Source organism: Erpetoichthys calabaricus, chromosome 2, assembly GCF_900747795.2.
Source record: "Erpetoichthys calabaricus chromosome 2, fErpCal1.3, whole genome shotgun sequence".
NCBI lineage: Eukaryota > Metazoa > Chordata > Cladistia > Polypteriformes > Polypteridae > Erpetoichthys > Erpetoichthys calabaricus.
In genome coordinates this window covers 272,470,129-272,495,025 of record NC_041395.2, presented here as the reverse complement: position 1 = coordinate 272,495,025, position 24,897 = coordinate 272,470,129, and the positions used below count along the sequence as shown (strand labels likewise).

At 39.0% G+C, this 24,897-nt stretch overlaps 1 protein-coding gene across 1 annotated transcript in view; it reads left to right on the top strand.

Annotated features, from left to right (window-relative positions):
* zcchc24 (zinc finger, CCHC domain containing 24) overlaps nt 1-19,048 on the top strand; it is a 176,109-nt gene extending 157,061 nt beyond the window's left edge. Inside the window, exon 4 of the mRNA XM_028795543.2 lies at nt 11,852-19,048. Within this exon, the coding sequence (XP_028651376.1) occupies nt 11,852-11,965 (114 nt within the window). The 3' untranslated portion in view covers nt 11,966-19,048. The remainder of the gene's footprint in view (nt 1-11,851) is intronic.
* The last annotated feature ends 5,849 nt before the right edge of the window (nt 19,049-24,897 follow it).

Genomic DNA, 24,897 nt, shown 5'->3' with positions numbered 1-24,897 from the left:
TGTCCTCAGCTGTCAACCTTACTCCAGGAGCCAGTAATATTTAAATGTTTCTGTACAATATTTACTGAAAAAAATGATAGACGGTAAAATTTTAAATATGTACAGAATTTCAAACATTTAATACTCTGTTTTATATCCAGACCCCAGACTAGAAGCTGGTATTATTCAAAGATGAATGCTTATCTTCATTAATTGTTGTTTATGTCATTTCAAAAACTTTTTGGTCGCTGGGGATTTGAGATTTCCATAATACATACAATTTAAATCCACATTTAAACCTTTATGTAAACTAGAGCAATTACAGAATATGAAGTTACAGAGCTATTGCACATGCCTTTCAATGCACACAGACAGTGAGTCACTAACTTTGACAGCATGAAAAATGGCTTCTTACGCCATGATTGTTACAGTTGTAAGAACAGCACAGTGCATTCAAATACGACGTAGACACCGGCAGCACCGTCACTATTACTCACGCTTGGAACTGTTTAGCATAAACAACGTTTTTACTTTTTAAAGGTCATTTTAAAAGGAATTTAGCACAGGATTTTATAGAGCGATAAATTTGCTATGCTTTGAGCCAACTTTGTGAGGCACTGGTAAAATGAGAGCTGTGATAAAAAAAAGTGTGAATATACAGTGCATCGTGCGGTAGGAGCAACACACTGCACGACCATTGCAGCAACACAGTGGCTATAAGTACTCAATGCTCCCTTGGACTTTTTCACAATGTATTGTGTTATAATATGGATTTTAGGTTTACAGCAAAGCCTTGCCTTGTTTGCATTCTCCTTTTCTTTTTTTTGATTTTCCCCATATCCCATATCATGTCTTGTTTTCATTTTATTTTGTGGTTTTCATTTTTTCTAAGCAGAGCCGGGCCTAGAGGTATTTTCACCTGAGGCAGGAGGATAAATTTGCACCCCTATGTAAATAGTTTTTTATTACTAATAAGTATTAAATAAAAATAAATAAATGATTTTGAGAGCCAAATACATTTATTAATTATTAAATAAACACAGTAATAGTACAATAGTAATAGAAACATAAAATTGCACATATTAAAAATAAAATCACACCAACCTCAACAAAAGAAAAACAAAATAAGTATTACTTACACATGAGATGAATTAGAATATTACAAATTTTCAGTAATTTAATTTAATAACATATCAATAATACTTTAGACAAAACTAAATTTAATATAATTACAATTAATAAATAATTAAATAAATGCCCAATATAAAATCTTTTTTTAAAGTTATACTTCGATCAGCATTGCACTGTGGACGGGTGTAAACCGTTACTCTAAGCCTGCTCTCATTGGTTCATGGTTATAATGTAGCCCTTCCCTGATTGGATCCTGCTCATTACCATGTCTCACTTCCTGAATGGTCACCCTGCATGGAAGAAAACCATATTCCAGCATGGCGGACATAGACAGGTTTCTTTCCACGATACTTGTTGCTTACCTGTATGCATCAAAATGTTTGTTTTTCTGTCTGAGTAAACGGAAGCTACAGATGTATGTCTAGCGTGGAGGACACTTCCTGCTCCTGTTTTCGCCGATGCATGCATGCCCAGTGTAGGCAAACACCTACATCATATTTGTTTTCAGTCATTCAAGTATGGACAGAGATACATTGTGAATGATGTGAAAATGCTAGTGTGGAGAGAGATCATTTTCTCTGTTTCTAGAAGTGTGGACGTAGCCTAAGTTGCACGTGTTTTGGAGATATATAGAAAGAAAACCAGGGTACCTGGAGGAGAATCTTTGCAGGCATAGGGAAAGTGTGAAAAGTGCACCAAGTCCGGGCTCGGATTTTAAAACCAGAATGCTGGATCCATTAGATAGTGAGGTTACCGACTGTGCTGCCCTTGATATTTATGTGTGTCCAATAAGGCTGATGTTCAGCTAACACCCTCTGCTGCTGGACTATCTTCCAACTCCCTTGTATTCTTGAGTACGTAATAACATGAATAAAGCGGAGGTGTTGAGTACGTAAAAGTGTGAGAAGAATGGAGTGACAAGCAGCCAAAAGTATCCACGGAATCTACCCTTTTAATAGTCAGACTTAATCTCTCTGTTATAATGATTATGTAGGGCAGCACAGTTGCATAATGGCTTCTTCCTCATAGCTGAAAGGACCGGGTTTCCAGTGTTGCTGGGACAGGCTCTGACTCCCTATGATCATGAAATGTATTAATCCATCCCTCTATCTGTTTTCCAAATGGACTTTATCCTTGGCAGGGTCGTGTGTAAGCTGGAGCCCATCCCAGCAAGCATGGGACACAAGGCAGGAACAACCCCCGGACAGGGCGCCAGTCCATCTGATTTTTATGAAATGGATTAGGCAGTTCATCCTATAATAGTAAAATACAATATAATGTAATGTCATCATTATAAACAGGTTGCAGGAAAAGGGCGTAAATGGAAAAATAATAACACATAAACAAGATAGTGGGCAAATCTTGCCTTACTCTATTATATTTTGTTTTGTAAATAAATATGACTATTTGCTAATCTACAGTATATCATTTTTAAAGGTGCTGTTCTGTTATCCGTCTTTCCTCTTATTCATCACAGACTTTGGTCTCGACCCCTCACAGATAATCAAGGTTTTATTGTAGTTAACTAGTTTGTTGCTTACTTCTTGATTAATTTAATTAATGTTTCTGTTTCACTATTTAATTCCATTATTTTAAAAATGATTAAAAACTGATTTCACTGGCTGTTTGGAATATTATTTTGTTTGTTTTGGTGTTCCCCTTTTTTGGGTCAGTTTCTAATAAAAGTTTCTAATTTTCTGTATGAACCTGCAGTATTTCGTTATTGTGCAATGTTTAAAACTCCTATTATGTCCATGTGATAGAAAAAAAAATACAAATCCATCTTGATTTATCCATTTATCCATCGTTATTTTTTATCTTTAAAAGCAATAAACGGATGGGAAGCACAGCATACAGCTTTTTGTCAGAATTACTATTCTGTATTGTTTTTATGTTCTTGTTACGGTTTTACCAGGGCATGAATCCTGGCTTTAGCTTCTTCTATTTTAGTTTTTTATTTTGTTTACTGTCAATTATTATGTTTGTTACCAAAAATATTTTAGTTTATTTCTTTTTGTGTTTTATTGATTTGCATTGAATATTTTTTGAATTTCAGTAATTTTATAATTTTCTTTTAGTTTTTATTTACATCACTTTAGTTTAGAACACTATAGACGAGAACAGGCCATTCAGCCCAACAAAGCTCGCCAGTACTATCCACTTATTTCTTCCAAGAAAACATCAAGTCGAGTTTTGAAAGACCCTAACGTCTTACTGTCTACCACACTACTTGGTAGCTCATTCCAAGTGTCTATCGTTCTTTGTGTAAAGAAAAACTTTCTAATTTTTGTGCGAAATTTACCCTTAACAAGTTTCCAACGGTGTCCCCGTGTTCTTGATAAACTCATTTTAAAATAACAGTCTCAATCCACTGCACTAATTCCCTTCATAATTTTAAACACTTCAATCATGTCACCTCTTAATCTTCTTTTCCTTAAACTGTAAAGGCTCAGCTCTTTTAATCTTTCCTTATAATTCAACCCCTGTAGTCCTGGAATCAGCCTAGTCGCTCTTCTCTGGACCTTTTCTAGTGCTGCTATGTCCTTTTTGTAGCCTGGAGACCAAAACTGCACACAGTACTCCAGATGAGGCCTCACCAGTGCATTATAAAGGTTGAGCATAACATCCTTGGACTTGTACTCCGCACATTGTGCCATATAACCTAACATTCTGTTAGCCTTCTTAATGGCTTCTGAACACTGTCAGGAAGTCGATAGCTTAGAGTCCACTATGACTCCTAAATCCTTCTCATAAGGTGTACTCTCGATTTTCTGACCACCCATTGTGTATTCAAACCTAACATTTTTACTTCCTCTGTGTAATACTTTACATTTACTGACATTAAATTTCATCTGCCACAAATCTGCCCAAGCCTGTATGCTATCCAAGTCCTTCTATAATGATATAACTGATTCCAAATTATCTGCTAATCCACCTATCTTGGTATCATCTGCAAACTTAACCAGCTTGTTACTTATATTCCTATCTAAACCATTTATATATATTAAAAATAGCAGCAGTCCTAGCACTGACCCCTGTGGAACACCACTCTTAACATCGGCCAGTTCTGATGAGGTTCCTTGCACCATCACCCTCTACTTCCTTTGTCTGAGCCAATTCTGCACCCATCTACAAACATCACCCTGAACTCCCACCTCTTTTAATTTGATGCCCAACCTCTCATGTGGCACCTTATCAAATGCTTTCTGAAAGTCCAGATAAATAATATCATAAGCTCCACTTTGCTTGTATCCTTTTGTTGCCTCCTCATAGAATTCCAGCATGTTAGTAAAACACGACCTCCCTCTTCTGAACCCATGCTGACTGCTTAGAATAACTCCTGTCCTTGCCAGGTGTTGCTCGATCTTATCCTTAATAATTCCTTCCATTAATTTTCCTGTGAAAATTAGACCTCCAGTCTCCAGTTTACTGTCCAGTTTTTGTATGTTGAGCCTACGGTGGGCCGGGCCTCTAGACGCTGCACTGCTGACGGTGGTCTTTATACGGGCCTAGCAAGTCTCAGGCTCGTGATGAGTTATTAGCATTTTCTACAGGTGTGGTTTCGCTCCCCTTTTTTCTTCTCCTGTTACCTTGTAGGCATTGTTGGTCTTTTGACATTTTTGTTTGCGATTACAGGTTTTTGAAAATTTTCCCCTTCTTCCTGGTTTTGCGGATTTGGTATAGATATGTTTTAATGTGTGTTTATGTGTTTTAATGTTATTTTTGAGCTATTGTATGTCAGTGTTTTGCCTATTTCCATTATGTCTATTATTAATATAAATATGCCTTTGTGGGTAGAGCCCCAACATACAAGACCACCCTGATGTCACCACACCTGAGTTCTCACTCCATTTGGTGATTTAAGTCAGCTGAGAAGACTCAGCAGCAGTGGATTATTTTGTTCATTATGGAGTTCTTTGAGTTTGCTTTTTCTGTTTGGATTTACTGTTTTTGGATTTTTTGTGAATTTCTTACCTGTTTCTTTAGATTCTGCTTTGAGATTTGTTTGCTGTGGATTGTCATTTAGGCAGGTCCTATTGCCTTTTTCTGCCCTGCTCAGCATGTTTGCCTAATGTTTTCATTTTTTGCTAATAAACATTTAATTTATAAAGACCTTTTGATGTCCTTTTTGTCCACAAGTTGGGATGTTGATGGCTATCCTCTGTCTTGTGGGGCTTTTAGATAGCTTTCAGGACATTTTATGTGGTTTTGCCAGATCCCCATTTTTGCGGCCTCCTCCAGCTGAAACCCACAGGTGGTATTTGGGGCCTGGCTGAGCTTCAGGGCATGTTGGTGTAGATCTTTGCTTACTGTTCTAGCCTATGTTTGAAGGCCTAACACCCCTCTTGTTTTTTTGAAGCCTGAATTTCACCTAGCAGACTAATCCAGATGGCCAGATGCAAAGGCTCTGAATACGCTTCATATAGCAGGACCAAGGGATCAGTTTATAAATTGAAACAGCCTGATGTCAGTAATTATGGACATTTTATGCAAGACCACCTTCCACTTAATTCTGGAGCTGCCATATGTGAATTGTAATGACTGGAAAAACTAACAAGTCATCTTTGGAGGCATAAAAGCATTTTGAAAGCACTTAACATATAATCTTTGATTTGTTAGCATAACTTGCTTTGTTCAGATCATTTTTTTTAAATGCATGCAAAAAGTCACTGCGCAAGTCAGCCTAAACAGCAAATCAAGTAAGATGTATAAGCCTCAAAAATATCACGAGTTTATGTAGATAGATAGATAGATAGATAGATAGATAGATAGATAGATAGATAGATAGATAGATAGATAGATAGATAGATAGATAGATAGATAGATAGATAGATAGATAGATAGATAGATAGATATGGAAGGCACTGTATCATTGATAGTTAGATTGTGTGCGTTTGCCTGCCGAATTCTCTTACTTGCTGTACACTAAGGGTGACTCCAGAGTTCTGGTTATGCTTACAAAAAATTGAACTCAAAATAGAATTGTATTTTGAAGTCTAATTGATAGCTACTGACATCCTTTTTCTTGAATTTCGTGTAGGATAATTGTCTTTACATAAAAAGACAAGAAGAAATGAAATGGCCTTCATTGAAACAGTCCAGCTTTAAGCTTTAATTTGGGAAACAGATCCTGTCACCAGAAATGGATTTATTTCCCTGAACTCTCAGCAGACACAGTTGGGCCAAAACCTCCTTCTTATAACAGGAATCCAAAACTCCACATTAGGGATTTAGAGGCCACTCTCTCTTATTCTCAGAAAAAATGTTTCTAGAAAAAAAAAAAGAGTTGAACAAATAGCTCATAAAATAGTTGTATAACAATCCATTTTGTTTTGTTTTTTTTCACTGCAGACCAATTCCAAGTGCCCTCCTGTCAAACACTTTCTTTGTCTTTTCCCACTGGCCCTTGGTAACCCGGTTTCCGATATTCGTGAAATCCATCTTAAACAATTTGGTAACAATAACATTTCTCCGGACTAGTGGCTCTTGAGCCAAAAAACAGCTCCGTCAGTGTGAGGCAGGAGGAGGAACATATGATTGTAGAGCTCTTGTTTACAATGGACATCCAAAAAATTGTTGGCACTGAAACCTTTTTCCAGCATCCTTTTTTTAATTTCCAGGAAAATGATTTCCAGTGCTTCATTTTTTTGTGTTTGATTTTCCTTTTTGCAAGCTGGTCTGAGTGAACACACGTTAAAGTGATTGTGTGTACAGTATGTTTTAGCTTTTGGCTTCACTTTAACGTAGACTGCTAGTGTTAATGGCTATCAATGTGCGCCATTTGACTTTTTTATTCTGCGTCATATTTTTCCATCCTTCTTCTGTTATTATGTGGCACCTTGACTTTTCCATTCAAATCAGTTTAGACGAATACAATAATCTGATTTGTTAGTGGCTTAATAAAAGAAATGGCAAAGCTCATAATATGCTGGCAAAGTTTATAGATAACCCAACAATGCATTTTTTTTTGTTTTATCAATTAATATCAATTTATGACACATTTTGGGTTAAGAAAAAGACCTTCTGCACTCTGAGCTTTGTGTTGATCGGAAGTAACAATTAAAAGAACTAACTGCAGACTTGTAACATAACATACAATTAAGTCCAAAAGTATTTGGACAGTGACACAGTTTTCATAATTTTGGCGCTTTACACTACCACAATGGATTTTAAATAAAGCATCATTATGTGATTGAAGTGTAGACCTTCAGCTTTAATTTCAGGGGTTTACCAAAAAATAACATGTCAGCCGTTTAGGAATGATCGCCATTTTTGTGCTTTGCCTCCACCCCATTTCCAGGGGCTCAAAAACTATTTGGAAATATTGACTGACAAGCTGTTCCATAGCCAGCTGGGAGCAGGTCCCTCAATATTTCATTAACTATTAAGCAGGTAAAATGTCTGGAATTGACTCCCAAGTGTGGAATTTGCATTTGGAAGCTGTGACTGTGAACTCTCAATATGAGGTCCAAAGAGCTCAAAACAGTCCATCATTAGGCTAAAATAACAAAGGAAACCCTTCAGAGAGATAGCAGAAACACCAGGAGTGGTCAAGTCAACCATCTGGTGAACCCAGCATTTGACACCAGAAGGTCTGGAAAACCACAGAAGACATCTGTGCTGGATGATTGCAGAATTCTGTCCTTGTTGAAGAAGAACCCCTTCATAACATTTATCCAAACCAAGAACACTTTCTGGGAGGTAGGCCTACAATTGCCAAAGTCTACAATCAAGAAGACTCCATGAAAGTAAAGACAGAGGGTTTACCACAAGGTGCAAACTACTGGCAAGCCTCAAGCATAGGAAGGGCAGATAAGATTTTGCCAGAACACACTTTTTAAAAGCCTGTCCAGTTCTGGAACAATTTTCTTTGGACAAAGGAAACTAAGATCAATATATACCAGAATGCTGGAAGAGAAGAGTACAGAGAAGAGAACTGGCTCATGATCTGATGAATACCACATCATCTGTGAAACATGGTGGAGGCAGCTTTATGGCATGATCATGCATGTTTGTGAATAGAAGTCAGTCACTAGTGTTTATTGATGACATGACTGCTGGCAGAAGTAGCAGGATGAATTCTGAAGTGTGTCTGGCTCTACTATCTGCTCAGGTTCAGAGAAATACTGCAAACTGAAAGGACAACGTTTCATAGTACAGACGGACAATGAGCTGAAATATACTGCGAAAACAAACCAAGTGATTTTCAACGCAATCTAGCGGAATATTCTTCAAAGGCCAAGTCAATCAACTGACCTCAACTCAATTGGGCATGAATGTCACTTGCTGAAGACAACACGGATTGTAGAAAGTCCAACAAACAAGCAGCAACTGAAGACAGCTGAAGGCCTGGCAAAGCATCTCTCGGGTGGAAACCCAGCACTTGGAGATGGCCATGGGTTCCAGACTTCAGAGCAGTCATTGACTTATATAAAGGATTTTCAACTAAATATTGAAAATGATCATTATATTTATTATGCTGGTTTGTCCAAACACTTTTGAGCCCCTGAAAATAGAGGGACCATGTATAAAAATGGCTGTCTTTTCTAAAGAGCTCATTCAGTATTTTTGTTAAACCCCTTGAATTAAAGCTGAAAGTCTACACTTTGATCACATAATGATTGCTTTGTTTCAGATCCATTGTGGTGGTGTACAGAGTCAAAATTATGAAAATTGTGTCACTGTCCAAATACTAATAGACCCGACTGTAATATTGTCAAACCCACTAAATCTAATTCAGGTTATGCAGGGCCAAAGCGTATCCCAGGGAGCAGACTAACTAGTGCACCATCTTAACTGGGAGGTCTGTTGGGATCATTTCAGCTTTTGACTTGCTGCATTACTAGACTCAGTAGATGGAGGAAGAAGAAGATTTAATCAAGAGTTGTACAGTATTGCCTTCTCCTATGATCCTTGAAGTGGGGTGCATAGCAATAAATGAAATATTTACATTTAAACGGCATTAACCAGACTGATTGTGTCTGCTCCGTTTGATCGCTACAACATCAATTTGGGTTGCTAACTCTTTGGAAAGAGAAGCAGACTTATGCTTTTTCCCCACATGTGCAACTTTCTGCCATTTATATAATATTGAATAATTTTAAGGCTGACTGGGCGATGCCACTTAAATAATAATAATAATAACTCTTTACATTTATATAGCGCTTTAAATGCACCAATCATGTTATGCTATGTGGAGACTTACGTCTGTCGCTTACTTGGCTCGGTTAACAGATTCTGCATTTTTATGTTTTTGCACCCAAAATTAATAACTTCCAGACCGCGGAGTCTATCATCACAATTCGTTTACTTAGCTGATGTCTGAGGTGTGCAATGTCTTTGTCATATGCTGCACCTATGATGGCCATCACCACTTCTGTGTCTGACGTGTGGAATCACTACAATAATTAAGAGCTTGTGTTGATACCACAAGTAGTTTGCTTGAGATTTTAATCGCCTGTGCTTTTACATTTCAAAATGCTCATTTTCCAAGTGTCTGAATAGCATGTTCTTGTCTAGATTGTTCCAATGTTCTAGTTATCAAAAGCATAGCATCTCCACTGTGAAGCATGCAGAAGGCCTGTAAGGGTGAAAGGTAGCAAAATTTGGGGAAAACCTGGGAGAAGGCCTGATGCAGTCTGCAGGAATCCTGCACCTTGGGAGAAGAATCGCTTTCCAGCAAGACAGCAAGCCAAGCATGAGGCTAAAGCTACACAGGAATGGCTTATCAAACAACAATGTTGATGTCCAAGTTGAGAGCTCACTCCAATTGAGAATTTGTGGCTGGACTTTGAAATGGCTGTTCATTCACAGCCCCCGCAGCTTGAGCAGTTTTACAGTAAGAATGGAGGACAAGTGCAGTGTTCAGATGTGCAAAGCTAACTAAAGACCTGTGCACACAGACTCAAGGCTGTCCTAGCTGCCAAAGGTGCATCAACTCAATGTTGACTCGAAGGGGGTGAATATTTATGCGATTCATTATTTTGCGTTTTACATTTTTAGTTAATTTAGATCACTTTACGTAGACCTCTTTTCACTTTTTCTGTTGATCAAGTGTTAGAAAAACCAAATGAAACCCACTATGATAGATAGATAGATAGATAGATAGATAGATAGATAGATAGATAGATAGATAGATAGATAGATAGATAGATAGATAGATAGATAGATAGATAGATAGATAGATAGATACTTTATTAATCCCAATGGGAAATTCACATTCTTCAGCAGCAGCATACTGATACAATAAATAATATTAAATTAAAGAATGATAATAATACAAGTGAAAAAAACAGACAATAACTATGTATAATGTTAAATATTAACGTTTACCCCCCCTGGTGGAATTAAAGAGTCGCATAGTTTGGGGGAGGAACGATCTCCTCAATCTGTCTGTGGAGCAGGACAGTGACAGCAGTCTGTCACTGAAGCTGCTCTTCTGTCTGGAGATGACATTATTTAGTGGATGCAGTGGATTCTCCATAATTGATAGGAGCCTGCTGAGCGCCCTTCGCTCTGCCACAGATGTTAAACTGTCCAGCTCCATGCCAACAATAGAGCCTGCCTTCCTCACCAGTTTGTCCAGGCGTGAGGCGTCTTTCCTCTTAATGCTGCCTCCCCAGCACACCACTGCGTAGAAGAGGGCGCTCGCCACAACTGTTTGATAGAACATCTGCAGCATCTTATTGCAGATGTTGAAGGAAGCCAGCCTTCTAAGGAAGTATAACCGGCTTTGTCCTTTCTTGCACAGCGCATCAGTATTGGCAGTCCAGTCTAATTTATCATCCAGCTGCACTCCCAGATATTTATAGGTCTGCACCATCTGCACACAGTCACCTTTGATGATCACTGGGTCTATGAGGGGTCTGGGCCTCCTAAAATCCACCACCAGCTCCTTGGTTTTGCTGGTGTTCAGGTGTAGGTGGTTTGAGTCGGACCATTTAACAAAGTCCTTGATTAGGTCCCTATACTCCTCCTCCAGCCCATTCCTGATACAGCCCACGATAGCAGTGTCATCAGCGAACTTTTGCACATGGCAGGACTCCGAATTGTATTGGAAGTCCGATGTATATAGGCTGAACAGGACCGGAGAAAGTACAGTCCCTTGTGGCGCTCCTGTGTTGCTGACCACAATGTCAGACGTGCAGTTCCCAAGACGCACATACTGAGGTCTGTCTTTAAGATAGTCCACGATCCATGCCACTAGGTATGAATCTAATCCCATCTCTGTCAGCTTGTCCCTAAGGAGCAGAGGTTGGATTGTGTTGAAGGCGCTAGAGAAGTCTAGAAACATAATTCTTACAGCACCACTGCCTCTGTCCAAGTGAGAGAGGGATCGGTGTAGCATATAGATGATGGCATCTTCCGCTCCCACCTTCTCCTGATATGCAAACTGCAGAGGGTCAAGGGCGTGTTGAACCTGTGGCCTAAGGTGGTGAAGCAGCAGCCTCTCCATGGTCTTCATCACATGTGATGTCAGAGCAACAGGCCGAAAGTCATTCAGCTCACTAGGACGTGATACCTTTGGGACTGGGGATTCAATGTTGTATAGAAATAAAAGGTGAAAACGTCGGGTGGGTTAGTGTTGAAGACTTTGTAGAGGCACTGTAATTAAGTGTTAACGGTAGGGTTTCTTCCTTAATAATTATTCCTGTTTTCTGGAAATCTCATGCCCACTCTTCAGAGTCGCTTGCCACTTTCTAATGTGTTTGGTTTCATTGTTTCTTTTGTCTTCATACAGCGACCCCTGGAGAAGCCTGATGGCCTGGATGTCTCTGACCAGAGCAAGGAGCACCCTCAGCACCTGTGCGAAAAATGCAAAGTCCTTGGATACTACTGTCGTCGTGTGCAATAAACGAATCCCTCCCACTGCCCTGCCTTCATTAATGAATTGACAAAATGCGCTTTAAAAGAAGGAAACTTGCCAAAATGTATCTGCCTTTATTCACTTAGTGGGCCTTAAAATAGCAATACGATGTAACACATGTGCCTGTGTATGTGTATAATCTTGAAGTTGTATTTGTAGCGTTATCACTGACCGAGGCAGTATTATCGATCTCCACGTTGGTTGACGTAGCTTACCTTATCATGGTGGCTGCTGATTCTTTGTTTACATACTGTTGTGCTTGTTTCCTGTCTGGATGATGTAACTTTCAAGTGCCAATATCTTTATTTTTAATTATTATTATTTTTTTCCAGTTTGGTGAGGCCATCCAAGTGCCTTCACCATTCATTGGGTTAACAGCACATTAAATTAACTGTGAATTATTCAAGGGGAATTATTACAAAAATGGGTCTCTGCTTTGCATGATGATCTGCTATTTATTGTCGAAAAGCTGCCAAGACATGGCTCGTAGACTTAGACTGCGTGATTTTATTATTTTATTTTATTTTTGTTTCTTTGAAAACTGGGATCAATATGCACCTGCCTTCTCTAACCGTGCTTTTCATATGAGCTCAGGAACTACTGGTCGCTTCTCGGGCGTTGCTTTGAAGTTGCGCAACCATTCTACCCGTCTTTATAGAAACTAACGTCTGTTACTCGATATGTAGATGGGGTTTTGCCACAGGCCTAGCAGCTGCAAGGCCTCGACTTTACAACATTCATTTCAGCCATCTGGCCACCCAAAATGTCATAGATTTCCGAAACGAATGAAGTTATGGAATATGCAGTTCTTTTATTATTATTATTATTATCCACTGTGTTTTTCAAATGATTTGATTCTGTGTTGCGTAAGAAATTATACCAAAGTTTATTGATACACTATAATGAGCATGGAGGAATGAAAGAAAGCAAAAAAAAGACGTACATACAGAAAAATCAACTGTCAGCTGTTTAGTGGCAGCTGCCTCCAGCTCTTCTAGAGTAGCGTCCTTCACAAACACAGCGCATTTTCAGCAGTGCTCTGTTTTGTCCTCCACGCATGGCTTAAGAACTGGAACATTTGTGCCTTACTTTACGTGTAATGATTAGATACTGACAAACCCTCCGTTGGCTTTGGCAGAAGTCCCCTGACCTAGCAGGGCTAATGGAATGCCTTTCATTTCAAATGGTGCAGTGATGGATTGTGAGGAACTGAAATAGATGTGAAGAGGGACGCTCCTGTGCCTGGGTTAACCTCCTCTTGGATCGTTCTTTTCAAAGTTCAATCCCATCCAGTCCCACATGTTAACATTAAGATCAGCTATTCAGCAGTGGATTACTTCCGCAGTTTTGTCAGTCTGTTTTTTTTAATTAAACAGCTAATGTTCATTCTGTTCTGTATGCTCTTGCGTCGTGCATCTTTCCGAAAGAACTTCATCAGGCAATGACACAAAGAGGCTGATGGGGCTGGTATCATAGGAGCAGTGGGCTGAAAAGATCAGATAAACTGCACCTGTTATGTGAGGAAGAAATGGACAAATGAGATGTTTCATTCTAGAGAAAGAAACTGAATGATAGGGACACGTAACAGAAACTGACAGCGGCTGACAGAGATTTTCGATTAGAAATGCTACAGAAAGTGGATTTGATATTGTTTGTTTATTAGAGGACAAGTTTATCCAACATGATTTACAAAAATTAAAATGCAATTATATGAGTTAAGGCCATTCTTTACACAAGAAAAGCATCTTTATCCAATCTGAACTTGCTCCAGTGCTATTGTTTTAAATTGACAAACAAAATCCCAATTGATATCAACAGGGTGACTTGGAAAGAATTAAACAGTCCCAGGAGTTCTTGTCTCATATGAATCAGTTGTATTTTATTCCCGTGTAGGTCTGTCGGACAGACCAACCAATGAAAAGTCACATCCATGACAGCAGGCGAATCTTAACTGCACACACAAGTTTAAGACAACATGATCGTGTGTGCACAAGTTGGTGTCCTTTGCTTGCACACTACATAACAGTAACAAAGTATTTCTTGTGTAGCCCAAAATCGCCAAGGAATGCCTTCATGTGCTTTAACAAGCCCTGTTTTTGACAGCCCCCCAGCCCTGACTCTATAAAAAGACAAGAAAAAAAAAACAACATTGTGAGAGACCCCCCCTTCCAGGTAGTTTGGGTTTGCAGTGAGTGTAAAAAATGGGGTAATTCCAACCATCCATCAAGTATCCAACCCACTATATCCTAACTACAGGGTCACGGGGGTCTGCTGGAGCCAATCCCAGCCAACACAGGGCGCAAGGCAGGAAACAAACCCCGGGCAGGGCGCCAGCCCACCGCAGAATGGGGTAAATACAACACACAAAACAGAACACAAGTAATCCTCTTCACAGAGCTACTTGGCAAATCTGTGATTGCCACCTCAGAAATACAATGCAGCAGTACAAACTACTTTGTTCTTGCACAGCACTCCTCACCAAGTGCAGGCGCAGATCGCCAATGACAACTGTCAAGGCAAAATGCAAGATTAGAGTGTGCCACTCATTAAATACAGAACTGTCACATAGATACATAATAACCCATGACCACAGAAGAAATGTGACGTGATGAGCTGGAGAGGACAGTGAGGCGTTTTATTCCCTTTTCCTCAAGTCCATGTTTGTTCCCATGACTTCCATCTTCAGTGTTCACCTCATTCCAGTAGGTGATGATCCTGTCACTCAGGACCTGCAGTCTTGTTTCTGAAAACTAATAGCTTCTTATCTAATGCTCAAGAGCACGAGGGACAAAAATTTGTTAGAATTAGTAAGTATTTAGAAGTGAGCATGAGGTACTAGTTAATGTGAAGGACATTTTCATAAGAAGTGATGTGTATTTCACTAATATCTTATCGCCTCGTTTAGACTGTCAATATTTTTATTTAACTTCTTGTTACATTGCTGTCTTATAGCCACTAGACAAGATCTCAATGGGATTGTTTTCTTGTTTTTCTTTCAAGTCACCTGCTACTTTCCAATCAGAATTAGTCATTCACATTTACTTCCTATTATTTTATTATGGGAGTTCATTATAATGCATCTTTGCTTTCTTGACGTCACAGTTTAGCCCAAGGTCAGACTTGAGTCAGCCATATCCTAGATTTAGTTTTAGAAGTTGCAGAGACTCTCGCCTTTCTGCTAAATCATCAGACTGTTTGAGTTTTGATTTGAGAGTATGGGGTCACCAATGCCTTGTTGTGATACAGCTGGCAGACAAGATTTGAATCCTTGCGGTTTTGTTGTGTTGGCAGAGTTTTTGCCGATGGAATGTGATGTTTAAGGGTGTCGATATTTAAGTATTCCCAAGCATGTGTTTTCTTGGAAGGTTAGGTGAATTGGAAGCTGCTCAGGGGCTGAGGTGTGAGGGCTGTATGAAGGGAATCGTGTTTCTTTGAAGGATCAGAGTCGGAGATTCTAGTACAATGTGCAGTTGATCCCGTGAGGCTTTAGGCTTGGCCGCCTCTGTCAACCGAATTGCAGGGCGAACTCTTCACATCTCATCTGCTTTGTAGTGCAATCTGCCATTTACTGTTAGTTCAAGGGCCTGACAGGCAACCCTGTACCGCGTCTTGGTGTACTTGAGCATTCTGGTTTAGGAAATAAACGCATACATACAGTAAATACATACATTTCAGGAAATGTCATTCTTTAGACAGACAACTAAAAATGCTCAGTTAGGCTTTAACTGTACTTGGAAAATGAGAACAGTAACCGCCATCACAGATGTATTAGGAGCAATAATGTAACCGTATTTTGTAATTGTTATTGTTAGGAACAATACCTTTTAGTTGTATATATGAAAACAAAGACTTCCACTTTCTGGAAGGTAGTAGTGTTTAGTCAGGGCATTTTTATTGATATTTTCAAACATTCATTTGTTATGTACCTTAAAAGCCATTTGTGAATATGTATATTATAGCAATAATATTCATGCGTTAAAATGTTATACAAAAGTATATAGTGGAGTGCTTCCATTTAACTATAATATGCCAAACTAAACTTGAATACTTAGGAACATGGTAGTCGTATTATGTACATACATATATATATATATATATATATATATATATAAATATATAAGTATATATATGAGTAAAGTGATAGTCAAGTGAATTTAAGCTAAACATTTTCAAAAATAATTGTGTATATTGATACATTTCAATTTTGTTTAAAGTACATTAAAAATGTGACCGACTGTCAGATCATCTCATTCAAATTCACACCAGGTGGGCAGCGCTGGGACCCTCGTTTGACCCTTGACCCGGACTCCGTTTTGTGGAGTTTGCACGTTCTCCCCACCTCCACATGCGTTTTCTCTGGCTTTCTCCCACAATCCCAAAGACATGACAGACTCTACATTGGTGTAAGTGTAGTGTGTGTGTGCGCGCGCGTGCGCACTGTGACAGACTGGCCCCCCGTCCAGAGGTGGTTTGGGCCTTGTGTTGGACGTTTCCTGTCTCTCTGTGGTTCTGTGCTAGAATAAGAGATTTCGGAAATTGAAAGGGTGGGTATATAAAACTAAAATGATAATCTAATATAGATTTTTCAGAGCTAAAAGCTAAAGCAGGTTGTACATATGAAATTATCCCCATTTTGACCGGATCGTGAGCACTGAAACGTTCATCTGTCTAGTCGGGTCGTTCCCTCTGCCCCTCATTATATCCATAAATTCTGCAAGAAACATTGTGGCACTGTTACAGCTTCAACAGGAAAAACCCGTCATCTTTTTTAAATGGCTGTGTGACTCGTGTTAATGAAGCTGATGGGTCTGTCTGCAACAAGTGTCATAAAACTGGCTAAAAAAAAATAACCCTGCAAACACTTTAAAGACTAGGAGGCGAAACCGTGTGTATCATTTCAGATTGATTGTAAAAGTTCCTTGTCTTTGCATAGCTGTCTACGACGTGTACTGGGAATGTGAGTTTAATTGTAATTAGATAAACACTACGAGTTGTTAACACTATGCAGTCGCTGCGTTGTACAGAATGAGGTTCTTCTCGTGGGCACTTTTTATAAAGCAACTGAAGTGGCTGCGAGCGCCAGTGTTGTTACGCTGGGAGGTCTTTCGCGAGTCCCTTTGAATAAAGCGATGAGTAGAGCGTAGAAGACGCCCGTGTGGGAAACCATTGAAATTTAAAGAGGACAATCGACTTGAGTTTGGGCAACAGACGTAGTCCTTCTAGACGTCCACTCAGAAAGCAAATACACCGCCGTCCATCGCTTGTTGTACTCATCGGGAGTCGTCCATACTTGACTTGTGGGGTTCATTTGAGTTTGCAGTTTGTGTGATTCTCAAAATCATAATGTGTGTATTTTAAAACCGTTTTCGATTTTAAATCAATCAATGTAAAATACAAAAAAGATTTTTTTTTTTTTAAATTTCCCTAACATTGAAGTCTCCGCAGTTAACCTTTTTATGTATATATTTGAATATCATTTTTTAACTTTATTTACGATTAAAGGGTTTTGTTATTAAAATGGTCTGTATCTTGGAGTAATAAGCAAAAGCTGGGAGGATTTTTTTTGTTTGTTTTCCTTAAGTATTTTACAATCTGAGGGCATATCCTGCAGAAAATATTTATAGAAGGATTTTTTTAAATGCTTTTTTGTCTGTATAAAGTATGCAACAAAACTACATTAAGAAGGAAATATTGATGTCTACATAGAGTATTATATGAAGGTTGGTACATAATTCTTAAAATACCCTTTCTCTCTTAAAAGCCATTATTGTCTGTTTGTAATTGAAAATATTGTCAGTATTATAATAACCAATGATATAAGTGAAGTGATTTAACTAATAATATGCTTACTGGGATTATATATGTGTATTTTGGAAAAATGTTACCCGTTTAGGGATCAGTATTAAAAATATATTAGGAAGATTAGTAATGTTTACGTCAATTAAATATCATGGGGCATAATATTTTAAAATATTTATGTATTAGCTATATAACATATGTTTAAAAAAAAAATATATATATATATATATATATATATATATATATATATATATATTAATGTTTGGGATTTTGAGCTGACACTCACCACTTTTATACAAGCACAAGAAAATGTGAGTTTTAGAAGTCAATATCTGTTAAAACGTTATCTCGATTTATTGTGGATGTTTAGTTTGGATAATATTTTAGGTGTGTGACATACAAATGTGGTAGAAGTTGCATGTGCATGTACTTTAGAGGTGGTTTGAAACGTTTACACTTTGCTTACGTTGTGTTACTCGGTTTAATGCATTCTGCCGTGACGAGGAAGATTTGCCTAATGCTGTACCTAAGCCTTGTATGCAAAGAGAACACTTTTTATAGCATATTCTTTATATACTGGAGGTGAACAAACTAACTTTTTATCACTGCTGCTTTTTAAAAATGCAGCGTAGTTTATAAAACATGTATAAAGAGTTACGGTATAACTAGTTAAGAGTGTTTACTTGATTTTACGTTTAAATAGAAAAATTTTTTTAAAAAAAAAACTTAGAACTGTTCATAGCTACAAAATAAGAATGGACAAGCAGAGTGGTTGCTCTTTTGGAAGTGAGCAGGGTGGGCTGTTTGGTGTGCCGTTTACTGAGCGATGGTGGAGCGGGGATCACTAGCTCAGTTTAAGTATCCGATGAATCATGACGATAGTTTGGACGATTCTAGACACTAAACAATTGGAGTATTTGGGCGGCTTATCAAGACAATCCTACAACTATTTTGTACTAAACGGTTAAGTTATTTTCCATTAGTGTGTTGCAGTTTAAAATGACCAACGATAATGTGTGTTTTAAAATGGCTGACGCCCTGATCCCGCTTCACCATCGGCCTGTAAACCGCGTTCATGACCACAAGCCTTTCGCACTACCTTCACAAAAACCCTGCATCCATGGAAATTCGCAAAAAGAGTTTGAAATGCTGCTGTTGTGTCCATAAAATGGCATCCCAAAATGTGCCTTATGTGCTGTTTAGGAATAAAGCTTACTTATTGTACTTTTTAGAATTTTATTGCTGAATTAAAAGAAATCAACATAATGTGAAGTTTCAGGTGTACGTTTCTTTATTTGATTGTTTTCAAATGTCTGACAAAAAAGCAGATTAAAGTTTCAAATAGAGAAAGAACATTGACTGAAAAACCACATGAAAGTCGAGGTTAAATAAAGTAACTAAATCTGAAAGACGTGTTGAGTAAAGTGAAACTCTTAACCTGCAATGTGTCGCCACTCTCTGGTGCCATCAACAGTAAGTATAACAACCTTACGATGAAGCCCGAGTCTGCCTTACCTGAACATTTGTACAACATTTCTGTCATTAACAAGTAGAATGAGGAAATGTACATTATACACATTGGGATGTACCTGTCCAGCAGTTTACGGCATTACACACACATTACAGGATTGTGTCCAGTGGCATCTACAGCGTGTGCTATTACTGTGACCCAGCACTTTGTGTTCCTCAAAGTCTCTTGTGACAGATCACTTGTGTAGTGGATGCCATGAACATCTACAAACCTATAAAAGGCGAGTCCTCTTAGGTGGTGCGGCCTGTTAGCAGGACGTCTCCTCTATAAGAAGTCCGACAGTTAGCACATTGATATGGGACGATCGAAGGCAACATGAGGGACCTCACAGAGCTCTGAAGAGGCCAAATGGTCTGCAGCTGAACTGCAGGTGCCTTGATCACAAATCCTTCAGGATTACTTCATGCGTCAAGGAGAGCACATGAAAAATTGTTGAAGCTCACTGACCTGACCCCTTAGGCCAGGGACAGCAGCTAAATGCCAAAAAATACAGCGTGAAAAGAACACAGAGATTAATTAGTACTGGATATGTTGAGCTTTAAACTGCTAGAATTCATGGCAGGGCTGGTATTTGGAACCAACTTGTTTTCAAGTGAATTCTCGAATACTTATAACCTGATGTAAGAAGTCCAAAGAGTGGACTACCAAGCAATAGAAAAATGGAATGTGATCTGCCGAGTCATCTCTCATTGTATTTTTTTCACCCATAATGGTTCAGACAGTCACTACTTCCAATGATCAGTCTGAATGGTCGTTTAAGCAGTCAAGGAATACGAGGTCATTTGCAAACGCTGTTCCCTCAAGAGGTTTCTCAGATGATGATAATGACCCGAAACACACTGCTACACCAAGTCAAGAGTGGATTGACTCAAACACATTCAATGGCCTCCCTATTCAACAGACCTAAACATCTTTGAACCTTCAGAGTTAGTGCAGTGTGCAAACTAGAAAAAACGTACCTTTATTACTTCGCAAAGAAATGGAACTGGAATAAGCCATCGCACACAGCTTAGGATTTAAGACACCTTTCCAAGAAGACAAAGAGTGGCCTCTCCTCATGAGGTACTTGGGATTATTATAACGGCAAGTGTTTCCAATATTTTGTCCAGGCTATAAATATTCATTTTTTTATCCAAACCCCATCTCCATGAAGAGACAAATTCTGTGAAATTCCATCTGCCCATCTTGCAATCCAATAAACAGAAATTAAGTTATTGTGTCCTAGTTTTATTTATGAAAATGAGTATGTGGCCAATGAGTTACCTCTGCTCAGCTATTAATTAAAATTATTTCCTAGCAGTGGAAAGGCTTTTGGGGAATCAGTCCCCATAACATAAAACACATGAACCCCTTTTTCAAATGCTGAAGTTCTTTATAAGTGTGGACCCACAGTACAGTGTCCTAAGTTCTTGTCAATACTTTATTCTTACACGTACCAAGTATACACGTAGGTCAACGGCCCACTACCTTACGGTCAGTAGTTCCTTCAGACTTGACCCAGCTATGACTATCACTGTAGTCTTCCTCTCAGAAATGACCCTACTCACCCTGATTGACCTGAAGCTTGTTTCCCAGCCCCTGGTGGTAGAATAGAGCCAATGTGCAAGCAGGAATACAGGCTGAGTAAATGTTATTATTTAAAACTTCATGTAATAACTAATGCGATACATAAAAGCAAACAACGGGGGTGGCAATCCTCATCATACACCCTGGACTGTCTTGTAGTTCTTTAAGCTGCCAAAAATCAGCAACGCATCTGTCAAGACGGTGCTTGTCGCGTTTCTTGAAGTCTCCGAAAGAATTTTTAGTTTGACTTCCCCGCCACCTCCTCTTCTCTTTGACCAGCTAATTGGTCTGATCTTTTATTACTATACTTAGACATGGCCCTGCTTCTAAGACAACTCTGCCACTCTCCGAAGTTCATAAAGCTCATAATCAAGTTTCCAAAACATTCGACAGCAGAAATGGGAGACAACAGCACAACACGCTTATATAACTTAAAAGCAGCTTAGGAAGCCATATAAGGACTATGGTAGCAGCCCTGCATTATACATTTGGGGAAACACAGCAGAGACCTGATGCTCTGTGTTTAATTACATGGGTTTTGTTAATCTGAAGATGGATTATGTAAAAATATTGAAAACAAAAAGCTACAAACAGCAGTTTTATAAGGACACACACCCACTGCTGACAGAATAGGCTTGGACTCCTCATGGCCATAAAATCTGAGTAAGAAAGTTCAGTAAATGAATGGCTACTATGTACAGCAGGTGTATTTAGACAGTGTCTATAGTGTAAAACACTACCAGCTTAAAAAACAAAGTGTTCAATAAACAACAAACAAACCGCAAGGTTATGTTTCACAGATAGTTAGGTCAGGCTGCAGAAATGAAGTACGGTTTGTGGTCAGACAGTCCTAAGTCATTTTCAAGCCACCACCTGGCAAACTACACAATTAAATAGAACTGATTTTGCTTTATAATGTTGTTACTGTCATTTAGACAGAGCACAATGAAATTCTTAATGAGGGTCTAACTAGCCTATGATGTCTCTACCTAAGGCTCCAAATATTTCGTCAACTGAGTTCCACTCATTTAACAACAGACCAGTGGCACTTACATCTCACCTCATCATGAACATCTTTGAGAGGCTGGTCCTGGACTATAGGAGTCCTCTTGTGGTAGACCACCTAGACCCACTGCTGTCGATCGGAGCTGAGGATGCAATTATTTGTCTGCTCCGTAAGGCTTATTTTCACCAGGACAAAGCTGGTAGCACTGTAAGGATTTTTGATTTCTTCAATGCATTCAACACCATCTAGCCATCACTGTTGAGGGGTAAACTCAGAGAAGTGCAGATGGATGAGCCTGTGGTGTTCTGGATAATGGACCATCTGTCAGGCTGACCACAGTTTGTGAGACTCGAGGACTGTGTTTCTGATATGGATGTGAGCAACACTGGAGCACCAGACAGAACAGTCCCATCTCCTTTTCTCTTCACTCTGTACACATCAGACTACAAATATAACACCAGGTCATGTCACTTGTAGAAATTCTCAGATGAATCTGTGCTTATGGAGTGCACTGATGAATAGGACGAGATAGAGTAGTGGAGTCAGGTGTATTGGTGGAAAGAGAATGTCTGCATCTTAACATCCGCAAAACCAAAGTGCTGGCTACTGACTTTCACTGCAGCAAAGAGCCTCCATGTCCAGTCACTATTCAAGGAGTGGATGTAGAGGTGGTCCACTCCTGCAAGTACTTGAGGGTCCAAGTTAACGAGAGATTGGACTGGTCTCGGAACACAGTTAAGAAGAGCCTGCTCTGCCCTTTCTTCCTTAGGAGACTGCGTTCCTTTAATGTGGAAGGTGACATCCTTTACATCTTCTACAACTATGTGATGGCCACTGTGATTTTTCTACAATTTGGTGTGCTGGCTGCTAACATCACTTCAAGAGAGGCTCACAGAATCAACAAGGTAATTAAAAGGGCAGGCTCAGTTATAGGACACACTCCAGGCCCCCTGGTGATCTTGGCAATGGAGGGAATTAAAACCAAGTGCCATTATGAACAATGCTACATATTCTCCCTTTGACACACCAACACTGAGAACTTTCAGCCAACAAATCACTCATCAGAAATGTGTCAAGAAGTAATACCGGGGCTCCTTTATACCAACAAGGTTTCTCTTTTTAATTTCCTTGCTTTATAGTCATTGTAGTGTGCGTTCAGACCGAATTGTGAGTTTATTATCTATTTATGAATTAATTTATTTTAAAAAAAAATGTATGGAAAAAGCCAAATTGCCCCATAGGAAAAAATACAATTCTAAGTTTGGAGGCTCACATTAGACCTAGGGTCAGAAACCTAAAAAGCAAACACTGTAAGTTCAAACTTCCAATTATCCCTCACCATCAGACTATTTTCCACCTGCCCCAGGAACCAGCGAGAACCTTTGTTAGCTTTCTTCACCAGAGGGTCCAGGCATTTCGTATGTAGAATTCCTGCCAACAGGAACACCTCCAACAAGACTTTAGTGATGTCACAGCCACTCATCGATTCCCTCGTGCAATCACATACTGTACATGAGAAGACTGACACATTTGGTTCAACACTTGCTCCCGCTGTTTTGTGTACCACCCATGTCTCTGGAACATAAATAGTGTTCAAGTATTTAGTGCAGTTTGGCCAGGTGGCAGAACTTGGAAACGTCCATCATTAGCAAGAAAACATGGAGGCGAGTGCAGCACACGCTGTAAAGTGTTGTTAAAAAGTACTGAAAGGAAAAAACTAGCAACAAGTATTTCCCATTGCAGTTTCCTAGTGAGCAAATACCTACGTCTGATGTCATCAAAGCACAGCTAATGTCTCCTTTAGCATTCCAGCATTGAATGAAATAACTGGAGACAAGTCGCCATCCTGGTCAGGTTCCTGGTATTAAGTGAAAAAGTGGCACATCATGGGGTACCACAGTGTCTGCCAGATAACTGAAGACGACGGGGCTTACTTCAAGGTTTAATACATCACTAAATTTGAGACGTGGTAGTGATGTTTGTATAAATGTACAAAACTTTTCATTTCACTTTGCACCTTTGCTAGTTAAAAGGTTAAGGTTGTATGCACTCATCCCCCGTGACAAGTATCGAGGACACACATTTTTCCTAAGAACAAATCCACTCCTCTACGTCTTTGTAAAAACCTTCCCAGATGAGAAAGTTGCACTTTAACCTAATCTAAAGCAGAGCATTTATTATTTTCACCATGCTGGACTATTGGCAACATCAAGCTATATTTTGCACATTTGACACTGTGCTGTTTTAATACTGGCATGAAACTTTTTCTCCGTTTACATAACTTAATTAAATGTACTGTAAAACCAATAAAGCACCTCACCCAGAAACCAGGGAAAAAAGCATTATGGGATATCAGATGCCAAACTGAACTGTCCAAACCACCGGAATGAGTTATCTGAAAAGAGAAAAGTAAGCTTGAGATGAAGTAAAACGTAACCTGCAAGGGCATGGATACTTACGTAAAAATGTAGCTTTTGACAACACTTAGAAAATAAATGAACTTAAAACAGTTAAAAAGGACACTTTTTCATTGCTTTGGAATAAAGCAATGTATGGTACTCCAAGTTCCTCACAGGTGGCACAGTGCTGCTGTTTTGCAGTAAGGAGATTGTGGGTTTGCTTCCCGCGTCCTCCCTGTGTAGACAGCGCTTTGAGTATTGAGAAACGTGTTATATAAATGTAAAGAATTATTATTATTATGTTATTCTTTCTACAGGTCTCTTTCTACACACCTCATATAAAGCAATGACAACAATCTAATTGTGTCACTGAAAAATGTCTAACAGGGGCCACAAAAGGACCAAGGCTGCTTTAGATCTAATGCTGCTGGTGTTGGCTCCAGCCCCCAGGGACCCTGAAATGGATTAAACAGGTTTACGTTTGCTACATAATGGTTGATGGGGGACACAAATAAAAAAGTAAACTGTAATATTAGTTTTGTTTTTTTGTTTTTTTTTTCCCCAATTTTATTTTTGTACAACACCTTTGCTTTTTCAAAACATACAATAAAAAAAAAAC